This window comes from Callithrix jacchus, chromosome 4 (assembly GCF_049354715.1).
Source record: "Callithrix jacchus isolate 240 chromosome 4, calJac240_pri, whole genome shotgun sequence".
Taxonomy (NCBI): Eukaryota; Metazoa; Chordata; class Mammalia; order Primates; family Cebidae; genus Callithrix; species Callithrix jacchus.
In genome coordinates this window covers 44,177,292-44,196,075 of record NC_133505.1, presented here as the reverse complement: position 1 = coordinate 44,196,075, position 18,784 = coordinate 44,177,292, and the positions used below count along the sequence as shown (strand labels likewise).

At 37.8% G+C, this 18,784-nt stretch overlaps 1 protein-coding gene across 1 annotated transcript in view; it reads left to right on the top strand.

The window, feature by feature from the left end:
* SRPK1 (SRSF protein kinase 1) overlaps positions 1-18,784 on the top strand; it is an 85,125-nt gene that overhangs the window by 23,736 nt on the left and 42,605 nt on the right. Inside the window, 4 exon segments of the mRNA XM_035295463.3 lie at positions 7,331-7,449; positions 8,781-8,889; positions 9,975-10,062; positions 11,193-11,280. Of these exon segments, the coding sequence (XP_035151354.3) occupies positions 7,331-7,449; positions 8,781-8,889; positions 9,975-10,062; positions 11,193-11,280 (404 nt within the window).

The following is an 18,784-nucleotide window of genomic DNA, read 5'->3' as shown; positions in this document are numbered from 1 at the left end:
AAAATAAATAAATGCTCTGTCTCACCTGTTTCCTAGACATTGGCCTACCTCTTAAAGCAACTACTTTTACCCATTGCTTTTTGTTTCATTATTATTATTATTTTATTCATTTTTGAGACGGAGTTTCACTCTTGTTACCCAGGCTGGAGTGCAATGCGTGATCTCGGCTTACCGCAACCTCCACCTCCTGGGTTCAGGCCATTCTCCTACCTCAGCCTCCTGAGTAGCTGGGATTACAGGCATGCGCAACCATGCCCAGCTAATTTTTTGTATTTTTTTTTTTGAGACGGAGTTTCGCTCTTGTTTACCCAGGCTGTAGTGCAATGGCACAATCTCGGTTCACCGCAACCTCCGCCTCCTGGATTCAGGCAATTCTCCTGCCTCAGCCTCCTGAGTAGCTGGAATTACAGGCACGCACCACCATGCCCAGCTAAGTTTTTTGTATTTTTAGTAGAGACAGGGTTTCACCATGTTGACCAGGATGGTCTCGATCTCTTGACCTCGTGATCCACCCACCTCAGCCTCCCAAAGTGCTGGGATTACAGGCTTGAGCCACCGCACCTGGCCATGTTTAATTATTTTTAATATTTCATTATTAATAGTTTTTAATTCATTATATATAATATGTATCATATATAGTAGTAGTTATTAATTCATTAGTAATATAATAGACATGCATATCTCCAGCATACTTACTGCTGTTCCTTGATTCATCAGCATTAGCTATTACCATAAATTCTTCTATGATTGAGGAAGATATAGTTCACTTGTACTCTCACCACTTTATCTCCCTCTTCCTCTCAATAAAGCACTATAAGTAGACTTAGTTTTCTAACAGCTTTATTGAGATAGAGCTTATGGCATTTGCTTGCCATAAATTCACCCATCTAGTGTACAGTTCCATTGTTTTAATATATTGAGCGTGCTGTAATCTCACCATGATCTAAATTTAGAGCATTTTTATTCTCCTCTAAGAAAACTCCAAACCCATTAGTAGTTACTGCTCACCATTACTCCCTTTTCCCAGATCCTGGCAACCACTAATTTACTTTCTGTCTCAATGGATTTGCCTTTTCTGGACATTTCAGATAAATAGAATCTTATGATTATGCGGTCTTTTGTAACTGGCTTCTCTTAATATGATGTCAAGATTCATGTTGTTATAGCAGGTATCAGTACATGATTCCTTTTATGTATAGATATATGAATTTTGTTTACTCAACAGTTGGTGGAATTTGGATTATTTCCATTTTTTGGCTATTATGAATAATGCTGTATTTGTATATTCCGCCCTGCCCCCAGAAATCAGTCAGCATTTTACTTTATAGTACATTCATCATAAGTTCCTGCATTTCCAAGGTAACTAGATCCCAGTTAGGTTAACACTGATGGTAACAAAATTATACAACTATGCATTGTGAACATCCATGTATAAGTTTTTGTGTGGATACATGTTTTCATCTCTTGGTATATACCTAGGAATGGAATTGCTGGATCATATGGTAATTCTAACATTTAGCATTTTGAGGAATTAACAAACTGTTTTCCAAAGTGGATGTACCATTTTATATTCCCACCAGCGATGTTTAAGGGTTCCAGTTTTTTCATATCTTCACCAACACTTGTTATTGTCTATTTTGATTACTTTATAACTTTAATATATCTTGAGTAGGAAAACTTAAAACCATTTTGTTGTCTGCTGTCACTCCACAACAATGAACAAGATTCCTGTGACCAAATGTGTGAGACTTTTTCTCGCACCATGCACCATGCAATCAGTTTTGCAGCAGATACCAGGTAGGTGTCCTCTGATTCAGTTCAGTTCTGACGCTGTCTTCCTGGAGACCCCGTGGATTGAGGGCTCACTCCCCAAAACTGCCCCTCCCCCATTTCCAGTGCCAGTTGCAAGCCCCAGGTTGTTTTACCTGTGCTTCTGATGAACTGGCTATAAATTGGGTTTCCCATGACACCCTCCTTGGGTTGAATTAATTTGCCAGAGGAACTCACAGAACTCAGGGCAACACGTTTATTGTTTTTTTTTTTTTAAAATAAAGGATGTTACGAAGGATAGAGATGAATAGATACATAGAGCCCAAGGTATGGGAAGGAGCACAGAGCTTCCATGCCTTCTCTGGGTGTACCACCCTCCAGGAATCTCTACTTATTCAGCTGTCTGGAAGCTCTCTGTACCTCATCCTCTTCAGCTTTTCATGGAGACTTCATTGGATAGGCATGAGCAAAGCATGGATGACTGTGTAGAAATGTGATTGGACAAAAAGAGATCAACCTAATAGACTTGAGTATAGAAACCCAGCAGGATCTGTCTGTTCAGAGTCTTGGCCTCTCTGCATCATTCCTTTCCTTAAGGTATGGCGCAGGACCTCTGATATGGGGATCTTACGAATCAGAATCAGGTAAGGTAGGTCAGAGAATTTATTTATGGAAAGGCATGGGAGGATTACATTACTACATTGGGAAGAAAAAGGAGCAGGTGAAGGAGGGCAGGAGAAGTCAGAGAGAGATTCTGTTTTCTGAGGCCTGTTTTTGAGGCCTAAAGAGCCGCAACATAATAACAAAAAACTAATTAGGGCTGTGGGAGTTAGGAGCCATGAACTGTGTATGAAAACAACAAACGCGTGCAGGCATATACCTCAACCTATATTTTTTGTTTCATCGACTATAATAGGCACTTTAACTTTGTAACATGAGAATATTGGTGGACTTTCTTTCTCTCCCAACTGCCCCTAAATTCTGTCTTTACAATCTTTACAAAGAACCCTTATGTTCTATTTTGTAGCCATAAGTATTTTATACTTTTTTGCGAGGTTGATTTTAAAGTAGAAATTCAATAAACTGCATTTATGTTTTTTTGACTGTGTCTTGTGCCTTTAAATATGTAACTTTTTTTGTTTTGATTTTGTTTGTTGGAATTTATATTACATTTTTCTCCCTTGTGTTACTTTTTTTTTTTTTTAATCATACTGTTAGAGGCTTCCAGAAAGTATGTCTCAAGCATACTTTCTTGTCTTTGGTTTTTTTGTTTTTTTTTTTCCCGGGATCTCTCAGAACCCTGTGGTCTCTGGCTCTAGGTCAGATTAAACGCATTTCAGGCCTTCTCTGTAGTTGCACTCTTGGAATTTCCTGTTGGGCTCTTCTGGTTTTGATCTGTAAAACAGACTCCTATGGATTCTATGTCTTCTCTCTCAGTTTTTTTCTTTTTTCTTTGAGACAAAGTTTCGCTCTTATTGCCCAGGCTGGAGTACAATGACACAACCTCTGCCTCTCGGATTCAAGCAATTCTCCTGCCTCAAGCTCCCGAGTAGCTGGGATTACAGGCATGCACCACCATGCCTGGCTAATTTTTTTGTATTTTTAGTAGAGGGGTTTCACTATGTTGGTCAGGCTGGTTTCAAACTCTTGACCTTGTGATCCACCCACCTTGGGCTCCCAAAATGCTGGGATTACAGGCATGAGCCACTGCGCCCGGCTTTTCTCAGTTTTACTGCTTTTTTTCTTGACCTCAAGTAACTTCTTCAGACAAAATGAATGGGAGATAAGTTTCGGTGTCCATCTATATTTGAAAAACTTTGCTCTCAAATGCTGTTTGAGACTTAGACTAGGTTCTTTAAAAATCCTTAGAATTTAGAACTCATTGCCTCATTGTCTTTTAGTGTACTAGCTTTCTGAGGAGATAGATGATGACAGTCTAATTAGTGGCCTTCTAGCTTTTTTTTCCCTAGAAGTCTTTAGAGTCTTCTTTTTAAAAATTTCCCCAATAATGGTTTAAGTGGAGCTTCCATTCAGTCTCCAGAAGTTTCTTAAATTTCTTTAATAATTTTATCTCTTCTATTTTCATAAGTTTCTCTTTTTGCAACTCTGATTATTCAGATGTGGGAACTTCTGGATTGATTGTCTCATCTCTTTGAGCATTATTATCTTGAATAGAGATATTACGGGATAATGGTCAATTATGAGATAAGTTGGCCATTTCTTTCCCTTCTACATTTAGGGAATGGTCAACTTTATTTTCTGAAACTTGTTTCTGACTACTCATCTTTTAGACTGGAGCATCATAGTCTATATGGAAATCAGCATCATTTAACATTTCTCTATTCATATTAACTATTTTTTAAGTTTTGTCATTTTCCTAAATGCGTATCTCTTCTCTAGGGTCAGTTTTTTAATTGCTTATCTTGGTCTCTGTTTTTGGAGCCCTGGGCTCTCATCAGATGTTCAGTGATCCTTAGTCACTTTTAATTTTTATGGACAAGGCATTAGAGACCTGATTGATAGCCCTATGTCCCTGGCAAGGGTTTTTTTTTTTTTTTTTAATATTGAGACAGAGTCTCACTCTGTCGCCCAGGCTGGAGCGCAGTGGCATGATCTCAGCTCATTGCAACCTCCGCCTCCCGGGTTCAAGTGATTCTCACACTTCAGCCTCCCAAATAGCTGGGATTACAGGTGTGTAACACCATGCCCACCCAACTTTTTGTATTTTTAGTAGATACGGGGTTCTATCTTGTTGGCCAGGCTGGTCTCTAGCTCCTGGCCTCAAGGGTTCCACTGGCCTTGGCCTCCCAAAGTGCCGGGACTACAGGCATGAGCCAGCTTTTTCTTTAGGGTAAATAGGTATGAGGCTACTTGTGTGATGTTTGGTCCTACTGATTGCCAGAATCTGGAAGACTTTACTCTGGGGTACCATCATCCCCACTAACAGCATTGGTTCTTTCCAGTTTATTTCATTTTCTTTAGAGAACAGACCTCCCATTTTCCCCCTGCAAGATAAATACTAGCCTGTCTGCTGTGCAGTGTATGGTGTCAACTCCATTATACAAACCTTCAGCTAATCTCACCCCCACCCCTTTTTTCAGAGACCAGGTCTCACTCTGTTGCCCATGCTGGAGTGCAGTGGCACAATTGTGACTTACTGCAGCCTCGACCTCCCAGCCTCAAGCAATCCTCCCACCTCAGTTTCCTGAGTAGCTAGGACTACAGGCATGCAGCACCACACCTGGTTAAGTTTTGTATTTTTTTAAGTGATGGAGTTTCACCATGTTTCCCAGGGTGGTCTTGAACTTCTGGACTCAAAGGATCTGCCCGCCTTGGCCTCAGAAAATGCTAGGATTACAAGTGTGAGCCACCGCCCCTGGTCCCAAATTTACTTTCATTAAGTTTGAGTCAGAGAATCTGTTTTACAGTTCTGTCTAGATTCTTGTTGAATCTAGTTCAGAGTTCAACAAGAATGTTGTTGTTCCTTCAGGCTCCCCTTTTTTTTTTTTTTTAAAGACAGGGTTTCACCATGTTGGTCAGGCTGGTCTTGAACTCCCAACCTCAGGTGATCCGCCCGCCTTGGCCTCCAAAGTGCTTGGATTACAGGTGTGATTTTTTTTTACTTTTTTTTTTTTTCTTTTCCAGTCTTTCTAAGGTTCAATTCAGGTATCCAACTGCTCATTTCCACTCAGGAAAGTGGGCCAGTTTATTGCTAAATAGATTTCCCAAAGACAGGTCTTCAGTTACAATGCACATTGAATCAGGAAGTTTTATAACTAATTTTATGAACCCTGGGGGATTAAAAAAAATCAAGAATTGAGGAAGGTTGGAATGGCCGCTAAAAATCTAAACCTAAATCATTAGTCATATCAAGATATTTCTTATGTCTCAATAGCTCAGTAATACCATATAACTGGTTTTGCTATTAAAATGTTTTTCTGTTAAATTGGATCTTTTGAAAAAATAATCTGATAAAACAGGTTGATGAAAAGGTAAATAAATACTGAAAAATTAAAATTAAAATGTATTTTCCTTTAGCCATTGAAAGGAATGCTGTGTACCCTGCCTTTTTTTTTTTTTTTTTGACGGAGTCTTGCTCTGTTGCCAGGCTTGAGTACAGTGGAGCAAACTTGGCTCATTACAACCTCTACCTCCTGGGTTCAAATGATTCTCCTGCCTCAACCTCACAAGTAGCTGGGACTACAGGTGTGTGCCACCATACCCAGCTAATTTTTGTATTTTTTAGTAGCAACAGGGTTTCACCATGTTGGCCAGGATGGTCTTGATCTCCTGACCTTGTGATCCACCTGCCTTGGCCTCCCTAAGTGCTAGGATTACAGGTGTGAGCCACCTCGCTTGTTCCCCCCCTCCCTTTTTTTTTTTTTTTGACAGATTCTTACTCTGTTGCCCAGGTTGGAATGCATTTTTAGTAGAGACAGGGTATCTCTATGTTGGCCAGGCTGGTTGCAAACTCCTGGCCTCAAATAATCTACTTGCCTCAACCTCCCAAAGTGCTGGGATTACAGGCATGAGACCCAGATGTACCCTGGTTTTTTATGCTTAAAGAGACAGGCAACTAATAAATGTCGGAGCCTGAATGCAAATTTACGTTTTTCTGTTGCTTGAACTTCTCAGTGCACAAAAATTGTGATATAATCAATTGATGACATATAGAGAAGGAAATCAATAAATATTTTTAATGCATTATAAAATGAAATATCATTTTTACCTAACAAATAAGCTTTCAGAACTTGATAGTACTTAAATACTAAAAGCCCATGTGTGGCTGGTGGGCATGTAACTTAGAACAACTTTTTTGGGAAACAGTCATACTACATAAAAATCATTAGAAGCATTCATGACCACTGACTGGAAAGAAATGCTTCGAAATGTTAATAGTTGTTCTGATTAGGTATGTCTTAAAACAAGTGTTTTCCAAATTTTCCACAATTAACATGTTATTTTTATAAATAGGAATGTTTCAACTTCTACCTAGTAGTTTAATTTTAGGGAAATAATTCTGATTACAGAATAAAGATTATCCAAAAGTATTCAACAACTGTATTTTTAGTAATGAAAAATTAGAAACAAGTTAAATGTCCAACTGAGCAGAATGTGCCAAACTAAGCGATGATACTTCTAAGAGAAGCATGTTAAGATTTAAGAAATGCATAGAAATGAAAAAAGTTTATAATAGAAAAAGCCAGATGCAAATTTGTTTATATAGTATGTGATTACAGATAAATATTTTTATGAAGATACAGCAACATATTAGAAGAAAATTCAGTAGTTTATCAGTGATTATGTTTGGATATTGAGAGTCAAGTAATTTTTCTCCTGTGTACTTCTTAATATTTTTCAGATTTTATTATGTATGATGTTTTAAAAAAGTAATTTTTTCTAACATGAGGTAAAACTATAGCCAATGTTTTCCTGGGCTGCCACTTGGTATTATTCTGTTCATGTTATCTGAAGGTTTAGTTTTTTATAGTGATGGTGGGATTTGATGTCCTATTTTCTTCTGTTCAAATGGAATGTGCATTTTTGTAACATTTCTTAGATCTGAAACTCAGCACCGAGGCTCTGCTCCCCACTCTGAGAGTGATCTACCAGAGCAGGAAGAGGAGATTCTGGGATCTGATGATGATGAGCAAGAAGATCCTAACGATTATTGTAAAGGTAAGTTCATAAGGAGATACGAAGGAAGACATGTTCAATTTATTTGCGATTTCTCATTTGGATGTTTGCTCTATCAGCATAAACACAATTTTATTGCTGTTTACTGGTATCCTTTTCTCTAAAACATACGAAATAGTATTTGTTCTTAGTCTGACTTATCAAAGCCTAATTTTATATTAGATGTTTTTACCTTTTTCCTCTTTAAAAATTATAGTACATGCCTACCTTAGAACATTTCAGAGTCATATTAAACAGAAAAAGTAAAAGCCATCAGCAATGCTATCAGCCACATATAACCAGTGGTAACATTTTGTCATATAGATTTTTATAAAATACCTTCTTACTACTTTTTGCGCATAGTGACAGCTGATAAGTTAAACTGGAATTATAGACACTTAAGCGGTGTCATCAGGTTGCCTGCTGTCTTTTCTGTTTCTTAATGAGACTTTCCAGAATCTTTGTGTAGGAAGATAAAATGAATGTATCGTACCGTCTAAGAGAAGAACATGGTCCTTCTTATTCTCAGCTGGCAAAGATACATATGAAAATACTTTGATTCTTGCCACTGTTGGCAGCTTTTTCAGGCCTTCCTCTGTTTTCTGTTTTTTATGGGTTTTGTTTTGTTTGGTTTATTGAGACACTCTCGCTCTGTTACCCAGGCTGGAGTGCAGTGGCACAATCTCAACTCACTGCGGCCTCTGATTCTTGGGTTCAAGCGATTATGATGCCTCAGGCACCCACCACCATGCTTGGCTAATTTTCATATTTTTAATAGAGACAGAATTTCACCATGTTTACCAGCCTGGTCTCAAACTCCTGACCTCAAATAATCTGCCCTCCTCTGCCTCCCAAAGTGCTGGGATTACAGGCGTGAGTCACCATGCCTGGCCTGTTTGTTTTGTTTTTGTTTAAAGAAATCCTGTTTACTTGCTTGCTTTTTTCTTCTTTTTTTGCTAAATAAACAGAATTTATTATTCTGTCTCCTAAAAAACACCTGAGACTAATAGATATATATGTTTAGATAAACCTTTTGGATTATTGAGAGACAAGAATATTGTGACATGCAATCTGTTTATTTGTGGATGAGGCTGTTGTAGGCTCAATTGAAATCATTAATCTTATTCACTAAGATTTTTTTATAACATGAATTCAGTAATACTGTACAACCGATTTGACTCCTAAGGTTTTCTTCTGTTGAGTTGATTGTATAAAAGAAACTTTTTATTTGATAAAAGGTATATAGATATTGAAAAACATGATGTAAAAATACCTTTTCTTACCATTGTTTCTCATCCTGGTTTTTCTGAGTATATTTCCCCTGTTTCTTCCAGGGGGTTATCATCTTGTAAAAATTGGAGATCTATTCAACGGGAGATATCATGTGATCCGAAAGTTAGGCTGGGGACACTTTTCAACAGTGTGGTTATCATGGGATATTCAGTAAGTTCTAGTGGTTCTACAAAAGAATTCGTTAGATGATGCACAAATGTTTTTGTCTGATTTTCCACTGCTGATCCAGGCTTCAGTCTATCTCTAGCTTGATACATTTATCAGAATTTTATTGTTAGCAGTAGTCTCTATATTCTTGAACAAATCACTTTTCTTTCATGAAGAATCAGTATTATATATCTCCCTCTCTACTTTAGAGACAAGAGTGATTAAATTAATGCCAGTAAAGCTTTGGTCATTTGCTTTTTTGTGATTTTTATCGTTTTGTTTTCACCCAAATATTTATTCTGGCTGCCTGTGGGAAAATATTACAGTAGTTTTTGCCTGTATACAGATACACAGCACACTTGGAATTTGGTGGTATCATTCTCCTTATTTATCCTCATTTTACAGTTTTGCTTGGAATTCAGGGAGATACTCAAAAAAAGGATTTTAACTCAGAGGAAATGTTCAACAACTGAAATTATCTGAGAACAGATTTTTTTTCTTCCTGTAAATGAAATCTGGCTAGTTAGTGCCCTTAACAAGTACAAATGTTTCCATAGAAGTAGCTTGTATGGACTACAGGGAAACATGAAATCAATATTTGTCCACATATATATAATATATATTATATATATTAAAACAAAACATAATATATATATGTTTTGTTTTGTTTTGTTTTTTAATTGCACTTTAGGTACTGGGGTACATGTGCAAAACATGCAAGATTGTTGCATAGGTACATAAATGGCAATGTGGTTTGCTGCCTCCATCCCCCCTTTACCTTTATCTGGCATTTCTCCACATTATCCCTCCCCAACCTCCCTACCCACTGCTGTCCCTCCCCTATTTCCCCCCAACAGACCCCAGTGTGTGATGCTCCCCTCCCTGTGTCCGTGTGTTCTCATTGTTCATCAATACCTGCCTATGAGAGAGAACATGCAGTGTTTGTTTTTCTGTCCTTGTGTCAGTTTGCTGAGAATGATGGCTTCCAGAATATTTGTCCTTTTTAACCATCTTACTTATAGCTAAATCTTAGCTTCCTGAAGTAAGGGTAGGCTATGTAGTCTTAATTGCCTGTGTTTGTTTCTTAGGGGGAAGAAATTTGTGGCAATGAAAGTAGTTAAAAGTGCTGAACATTACACTGAAACTGCACTAGATGAAATCCGGTTGCTGAAGTCAGTGAGTATTAGATTATATGTATGAATGCAAAGAATTATAAATAAAGTTTCATTGAATTAAAGCACACCAAGTGGAGACTCCTTAGCATGGATAATTTTTTCTATAAAGGTCTAGTATCCTTAAAGAGGTAGAAGAAGACAACAATATTTACATATTCCATGCATGTAGTAGGGAACTGGTGGGAAATGGTATGATTAGAATTCTTATACACATGAACCAAAAAAAACACCTTTCAAATTAATAAAAATATTCACTGAGTGTGTTTTATAGGCCACGTAGCACTGTCATAATGTTCTTCTTTCCTGCTGTAGTTAAAAGGAAAGTTATGTAAATAAAGGTATAGGATTCTATTTATACCTGGAAACTGATATATTTTATCAAAAATGTATTTTTAGTTTTGTTTTAAATTAGGAGTGTGCCAATGTAGTAGAAGGAACTTAAACGCAGTTTAGAAACCCTGGGTTTAGTTCGCCTTTACCCTGGTATGTCCTCCATGTTACCATTTTTTTCTTTCTGATTTTTTTGTTCATAAAGTGAGAATGTTGCACCAGGAGATTTCTATGGCAGTACTTTTTTTTTTTTTTCCAAACTCCTGGCCTCAAGTGATCTTGCCTTACCCTCCAGAGTAGCTGGGGTTACAGGCACAAGCCACTGTACCCGGCTTAAGACAATACTTCTCATAATGCCCGTTTGTGACAAGATAAGGACTGTTGTACCTACCCAAAAGTAAATCAACAAACTGTTTTCTTCATCGAGAAAGTTTTTCTTTGTAAAAAAAAAAGTCAGCTGGAAAAAACTGTGGTTAGTGCTGTGGTTGATTTGCATCCGGTAAAAGCTTCTTAGTTCCTCATAACCTGGTAATCAGCAGTTAATTTGGAGACCACACTTTGATTGATATCAGGAAGCAAAATAGTTGAATTAGAAAAACAGTTCCTGTTGGTTGTATTTTCTCTTATGAATTGACTGTTTTAAGTTTTTCTCCATTAAAGCTATTGAAATTTTAGTATGTTTTAAAAATAGATTTATGTGAGCAATTTTTGGAGTTAATTTGCTATAAGTATTCTTCCCCTACTATTTGGCTTATTTCCATGCTTTACCTTTTGCTAAATACCGTCTCTTCCCCACTGCAGGTTCGCAATTCAGACCCTAATGATCCAAATAGAGAAATGGTTGTTCAACTACTAGATGACTTTAAAATATCAGGAGTTAATGGAACACGTATCCTTTTAAAAATATATTTGAGAGTAAATCATTCCAGTCCCAAAGAAAGGAACTAGATTTGTTGTGTAGATGGTCGTGGTGTCTTTTCTCAAGGCAGACAATAATAAAATTTACCTCTTTCATTGTATCCTTCTGAACACAGATCTGAATTATGTCTAATTTTGTGTGGTGTGACTTTTCAGGATATTGCTTTAAGCTTTCTTCCCCTTTTTAGGCAAATTAAACCAAAGTCCAAAGAAACCTTTAGAAAATAGCCTTGTATCACTAAGTAAAGATTCTTTGATCTTTGTTAATTAGCACAGAAACTTTAAGGGAAGTAATTGAAAAATACTGGGTAAAGCAGGGCACAGTGACTCATGCCTGTAATCACAGCACTGGGGGGCCAAGGTGGGTGGATCACCTGAGGTCAGGAGTTGAAGATCAGCCTGACCAACATTGAGACTCTGTCTCCAAAAAAAAAAAAAAAAAAATTATCTGGGCGTGCTGGCAGGTGCCTGTAATCCCAGCTGCTGGGGAGGCTAAGGCAGGAGAATCGCTTGAACCTGGGAGGCAGAGGTTGCAGTGAGCTGAGAGGGCGCCTACTGCATTCCAGCCTGGGCAACAGAGCCAGACTCTGTCCCAAGAAAAATACTGGATAAACAAGAATTTAAGGTATGATTATATTTATTATATTAGGCCTCAACTTTGAAGAGGCTGTGAATGTATGTTTAGAGTCTAAAAGGGTGTGATTGTTCACATTCTGTTAGAATGAAAAAACTGACTTGTTTAATGTTTTTATCTGGATTTTTAGAATTGTAGAATTGGAAGGAGCCTTAGCTGATTTTCTTCACAGGTTACTACCAAAATGACTTGCAGTGAGCTAATTCAAAGATCATTGCTCCTTCTGAACTATAGTTTAAAAAAAAAAGTTATTGCAACAGCTATGCTTATAACGGTCAATCAGATTTTTCAGTAAAAGATGAAGTTGAATCTTACTTAGATTGGAGAATCTAAAATTACCTGTTTATAAGCTGTTTTAAAAATGTATACCATCCTGGCCAACATGGTGAAACCCTGTCTCTACTAAAAGTACAAAAAATTAGCTGGGCGTGGTGGTGCGTGCCTGTAGTCCCAGCTACTCAGGAGTCTGAGGCAGAATTGCTTGAAACCAGAAAACAGAAGTTGCAGTGAACTGGGATTGCGCCACTGCACTCCAGCCTGCTGATAGAGCAAGACTCTGTCTCAAAAAAAAAAATTGCATAAAGACATTTTATATATCATTTTACTTTCCATGCATGTTTAGCATCTTACAAAGCACATTCCTAGTTGCTGTTGATCTTTTTTATTTAAAGGAGACAGGATTACATATGACTGTAGTTTCATGTAGACTATGGGAAGAGATTTGAACAGAGAAGCAGGAAGAAGGGATGGGAAAGGAGAGGGAACAGGTGATAATGTGGAAAGACTATCTATTGTTTTGAAGTTAATTCTGAGTCATTTCCATACAAGTCACAGATCCCCCAGATGTCTAAGGAAAACTGCTGCAGCCATCTTAAAATAGTATCTTGTGCCTACTGTGGTCACTTTGTAGATGACGTGTTCTCTCTCTCTCTCTCTCTCTCTCTCTGTGTGTGTGTGTGTGTGTGTGTGTGTGTGTGTGTGTGTTTTCAAAGAATTAAGTCTAACCAAGAAATTTTTTAAGACCTGCACAGGATGTCATGATGGCCATATCTGTTTTTTCTGTTATTTAATTTTGTAATGTTTATCATTGTGCCAGATTTCTTTACTAATTTGCAAACGTTCCAAGTAAAACTGTAGAACTCTCCCCAGTAATGCTGAATACCTTTATTTCATCCTAACTAAGCAAAGAAGGTTTTTTAACTTTTGAAATATCTTAGTAGGTTTGAATTTCAAGTTCCAAGATATTTTTCAGACATTACTAGGGGGGTTTCTGGGTAGCTTCTGTCCATTGATTCTTTATTTTATTCTTTTCTCTCTTTGTTCTTAGCTATTGTTTCCTGTCTTTCTTTATCCTTATCTCCCAGCCATCTTTACTACTGCATTATTTGCTACTATTAGAGATTGAAAGGATATAACTCAGAACATTATGCTAAGGGTTAGTAATGGCTCACGTCATTCTCCTGCCCCTACCCATTTTCACAACATAACATACCCACACAGAGTTGTACATTCACGTTTGTGTGTGTGTTTGTTCAGGTTTTTTTTCTCTGGACCACTCCTTTCTCATGTTAAAATATAAAGGACCCTGAACTAGAAAATTAGTTCTTATAGAATTCCATATAAACTGGCTCACTCTACCTCCATGGAGGGTGAGGGGGGGAAAGAATGATTAAGAAGGGAGACAGGTCTCTTTATATAATGTTAACATTAGCCAGTCGTTATTGTCTACCTATATGACCTCCTATGTCTTTAGGATACTTTTTTTTTCATGCTATATACTCTCTTTTTGCTAGCTCCTCTTATTCATAATGTGCTCTAACTGTGCTTACTCAATAATGTAAGCCTTTTATTTTCAGCCTTTTGTTATTTTCTTTATACTGTCCCCAGGAGATTTTTTTTTTTTAATATAATCTTTTGATTTCAATGATCAGTGCTCCTTCTGATTGCTACTCGTTAGCTTGCTTTCACTGAAATTATTTGGCTCATCTTTTTTTACCAGTTGATTATGATGTTCTACCAATTTTTTTTAAGCTGCTATATGTTTAGCCATTTTAATATCACTGTTTACAAATTAAAACAACATTCTCAAACTATAATAATTCTCTCAGCAAATGAAAATTAAGCAGATCAAAGCTAGAAACAAGAGAATAACTTTACAGTTCTATTTTATGTCTAGTCTTTTTAAGCAGTCTACGTTTTAAATCTTGTTTTGATAAATTTTTTTATTTGCTTTTTTTTGAGACACAGTTTTGCTCTTGTTGCCCATGCTGGAGTGCAATGGTGCAGTCTTGGGTCACTGCAACCTCCACCTCCTGGGTTCAGGCGATTCTCCTGTCTCATCCTCCCCAGCCTATTTAATTGCTTTTTAAAAAAAATTTGTTGGCCAGGCATGGTGGCTCAAACCTATAATCTCAGCACTTTGGGAGGCCAAGGCGGGTGGATCATAAGTTCAGGAGTTTGAGACCAGCTTGGCCAACATGGTGAAACCCCATCTCTACTAAAAATACAAAAATTAGCTGGGTGTGGTGGCACACGCCTGTAATCCCAGCTACTCAGGAGGCTGAGGCAGGAGAATTGCTTGAACCCTGGAGGCGGAAGTTGCAGTGAGCTGAGATCATGCCAGTGCACTGCAGTCGGGGTGACAGAGCAAGATTCCGGCTTGGGGGAAAAAATGTCTTAGCAGAATCATTGTAAAGAAGTAGAAATAATTTAATGAATCCCCACAGATCCATTACCCATTTCAGGAGTTATCCACTTATAGCCAATCTTATTTTGTCTGTACCTCCTGATAATTCTGTAGCCAATCTTAAACACTTTATTCAAAATTGTTTTAGAATATATTTTTTAAAGACAAGGACTCTTAAAATATAACCTAGTCAGGTGCTGTGGCTTATGCCTGTAATCCCAGCACTTTGGAAAGCTGAGGTGTTCAAGAGCAGCCTGGGCAACATAGCAGGACCATGTCTCTATAGGAATAAAACTAGCCAGGCATGGGAGGCATGTACGGGGGAGGGTGAGGCAGCAGTGTCAGTTGAGCCCAGGAGTTTGAGGCTGCAGTGAGCTGTGGTGGTGTCACTGCACTCCACTGTGCGTGGCAAAACAGGATGCCATCTCTGATAAGAAAAATAGATTTATTAAATAACAAGATAACCTCAATACAATTATTACACCAAACAAAAATTGGGACCAATTTCTTAGTCACAAGTTTCTATAGTCATTTTTTCAGTTGCCAAATGTCTTGTGCTTTATTTTCTTTTTGTTTACTACTACTATGACGATGACGACTACTACTGGTTGTTGTCCTTCTTCTTCCTCATTGGTTACTTTTTTTTGTTGTAAAATACACATAACATCAAATTATGCAGTCATTACCACCATTGATCTTCATAACTTTTCATCTTGGAAAACTAAAACTCTGTACCTGTTAAATGTCTATTAGATCACATTGGTTTATTGTATCAAGTCCTCTATTTCCTTGCTTATCTTCTGTCTGCTTGTTCTATACATTTTTGAGAGTGTGGGATCAACTATTATTGTAGAACTGTTTCTTCCTTTAATTCTGTCAATTTTTGTTTTATATTGTTTGGTGGTCTTTTAAATAGGTATGTAAATGTCTATAATTGTTGTATCTTCTTGGTGGCTTATTGAACTTTTATTATTATATATAATGTCCTTTATCTCTCGTAACTTTTGTTGATTTAAAGTCTGTTTTGTCTTAGTATAGCCACCCTTGATTTCTTTTGGCTACTATTTGCATGGAATCTTTTTTTTTTTAACCTTTCACTTTAGATCCAAAGACACAAACAGATTAAAAGTGAGTCTCTTGTAGACAGCATATAGTTGTATCAATTTTTTTAATCCATTCTATCAAACCAAAGTTAAAATCATACTCACTTTTAGACTAATAATTATCTTTTGATACTAGTTTTTAAAATCACTTAAAAAACAGAAAAAGAGGAGTTACCATTTTTACAATAATATTAACTTGTATAATTGCTCAAGTATATACCTTCTTTGTTATCTTTATTTCTTCGTATGGATGGCTTTGTGCTATTGTTTAGTGTCTTTTCATTTCACCTTATAGGACTCCCTTGACCATTTCTTACAAGGCACATCTACTGGTAATGAACTTATTTAGCTTCTGTTTACATGGGATGTCTTAATTTTTCTCTCACTTTTGAAATAATGTTTTGCTTAATATAGGATTCTTGGTTGACATTATTTTTCTTTTAGTATTTCGAATATGTTGGCTTATTGCTTTCTAGCCTCTAAAATTTCTGATGAGAAACTTGCTGATGTGAAGAATCATTCTTCTTGATGCTTTCAAGATTCTCTCTTTTATCTTCAGCAGTTTGATTATAGTGTGTCTTGGTGTGGGTCTCTTCGAGTTCATCTTACCTGATACTCATTGAGCTTTCTGGATTCATGTCTTTCATCAAATTTGAGTTTTTCATTGTTTTTTTCAAATATTCTCTCTGGACCTTCTTTTTTTTTTTTGAGATAGAGTCTCACTCTGTTACTCAGGCTAGAATGTAGTGGCACGATCTCAGCTTATTGCAATCTCTGCCTCCTTGGTTCAAGCAGTTCTCCTGCCTCAGCCTCCCAAGTAACTGGGATTACTGGCACACATCACACCCAGCAAATTTTTGTATTTCAGTAGAGATGGGGTTTCACCATGTTGGCCAGGCTGGTCTTGAACTCCTGACTTCAAGTGATCTGCCTGCCTTGGCCTCCCAAAATGCTAGGATTACAGGCATGAGCTACCACGCCCGGCCTCTTCCTCTGTTCTTCTACTAGGACTGTCACAGTGTATATTTGGCCTACTTGATTGTGTCCCACAGGTCCCTTAAGCTTCTTCACTTCAATTTTTTTTCTTTCTATTCCTCAGACTTAATAATTTCCATCATCCTAACTTCAGGTTTGCTGATTCTTTCTCCTGTCTGCCCAGATCTGCCTTTGAATCCCTCTAGTGAATTTTTCATTTCTGTTATTGTACTTTTCAGCAAGAATTCCTTTGGTTTCTTTTAACCCTTATTAATATTTTCATTTTGTTTATATATTGTTTTCTTGACTTTCTCCACATCTTCCTTTTGTTCTTTTAGCCTTTTTTTTTTTTCTGAGACAAGGTCTTGCTCTATTGCCCATGCTGGAATTTGGTAGTGTGAACATAGCTCACATCAGCCGCGCCTACCCAGACTCAAGCGCTTCTCTTACCGAAGCCTCCAGACTACAGGTGCATGCCACTACACCCAGCCAATTTTTAAACTTTTTGTTGAGGTGGAGTCTCACTCTTTTTCCCAGATTGGTCTGGAACTCCTGAGTTCAAACAGTCCTACTGCTTTGGCCCCCCAAAGTGATAGAGTTACAGGAATGAGCCATCGCACCTGGCCTGAGCATCTTTAAGACATTTGTTATAAAGTCTTTATCTAGTAGATATACATCAAATCTTTTTAAGAGACAGTGTCTGTTGATTTACTTTTGTCATTTGAATATGCTGTACTTAACTATTTCTTCACATGCCTTATGATTTTCTGTTGAAAACTGGACCTTTGAATCTAATATGGTAACTCTGGAAATCAGATTTGGCCATGTCCTCAAGATTTGCTGGAGTATTTATTTATTTTTGAGACAAGATCTCTCTCTTGCCAAGGCTAGACTACAGTGGCACAGTCATGGCTTACTGTAGCCTTGACCTCCTAGAATCTAGCAATCCTCCTGCCTCAGCCTTTCAAGTAGTGAGATTATAGTTGTATGCCACTATGCCTGTGCTAATTTTGTAATGTTTTTGTAGAGATGGGGTCTTTCTATGTTGCCCAGGCTGGTCTCAAACCCCTGGGCTCACGCAGTCGTCCTGCCTCAGCCTCCCAAAGTGCTGGGATTACATGCATGGGCCACTTTGCCTGGCCTGTGTTGTTTTTGTTATTTTTTTTTTTTTGTAGGGCTCTCTCTTCCAAGCATCAGCCTGAGATATAAACAAAAGGTCTTTGCTCAGTCTGTATCTTTTCTTGGGCATGCACAGTCACTTTGATTTTCCCTCCATATGCCGTTGATTTTGAATGTCCTAGGCTATTTATTTATTTAGAGACAGAGTCTCTCTTTATCACCCAGGCTGGAGTGCTTTGGCACAATCTAAGCTCACTGCAACCTCCACTTCCTGGATTCAAGCGATTCTCCTGCATCAGCCTCTTATGTAGCTAGGATTACAGGTGCACACCACCATGCCCGGCTAATTTTTGTATTTTTAGTAGAGACGACATTTCATCATGTTAACCAGGCTAGTCTCAAACTCCTGGCCTCAAGTGATCTGCCCACCTTGGCCTCCCAAAGTGCTGGGATTACAGGCGGGAGCCACCACACCTGGCCATGAACATGCTAGTCTTAATATCTGGCTCCCAAAGGGGAAAAAGAAAGAAATTAAGGAGAGGAAATGGACACTGGCTTTTTAAATCCTTGCAACATCACTTCAGCCAGAGGAGAGGTTTAAAACAATGGAGGGGAATTACAGAAATGGCCACCTGTCTCTCTGATACTTAGGACAGGATCCTTTTTACCCACTCTGGCTCCAACAAACTGTGGGCAGGGCTACTTACTATAGGATTAGGGGATAGGTGGGTACCACTGTGCTAAGAGCTGAAATTGACCAAAATTTACAATAATTTATTATCTAAGCCTCTTCTCAAAGTTGTGAGCCTTCAATAGACTCCAGAGAGTCTAAATAATCACATCAGACAGATTCTGCCAGTGCATTGGTTGTCTAGGTGGGGAAACAGATTTCTGGTGGCTTCCTCCTCCACCATCTTCTTAGAATCTTATCTAGTTTGTGATTCTTTCTTGAGTGAGG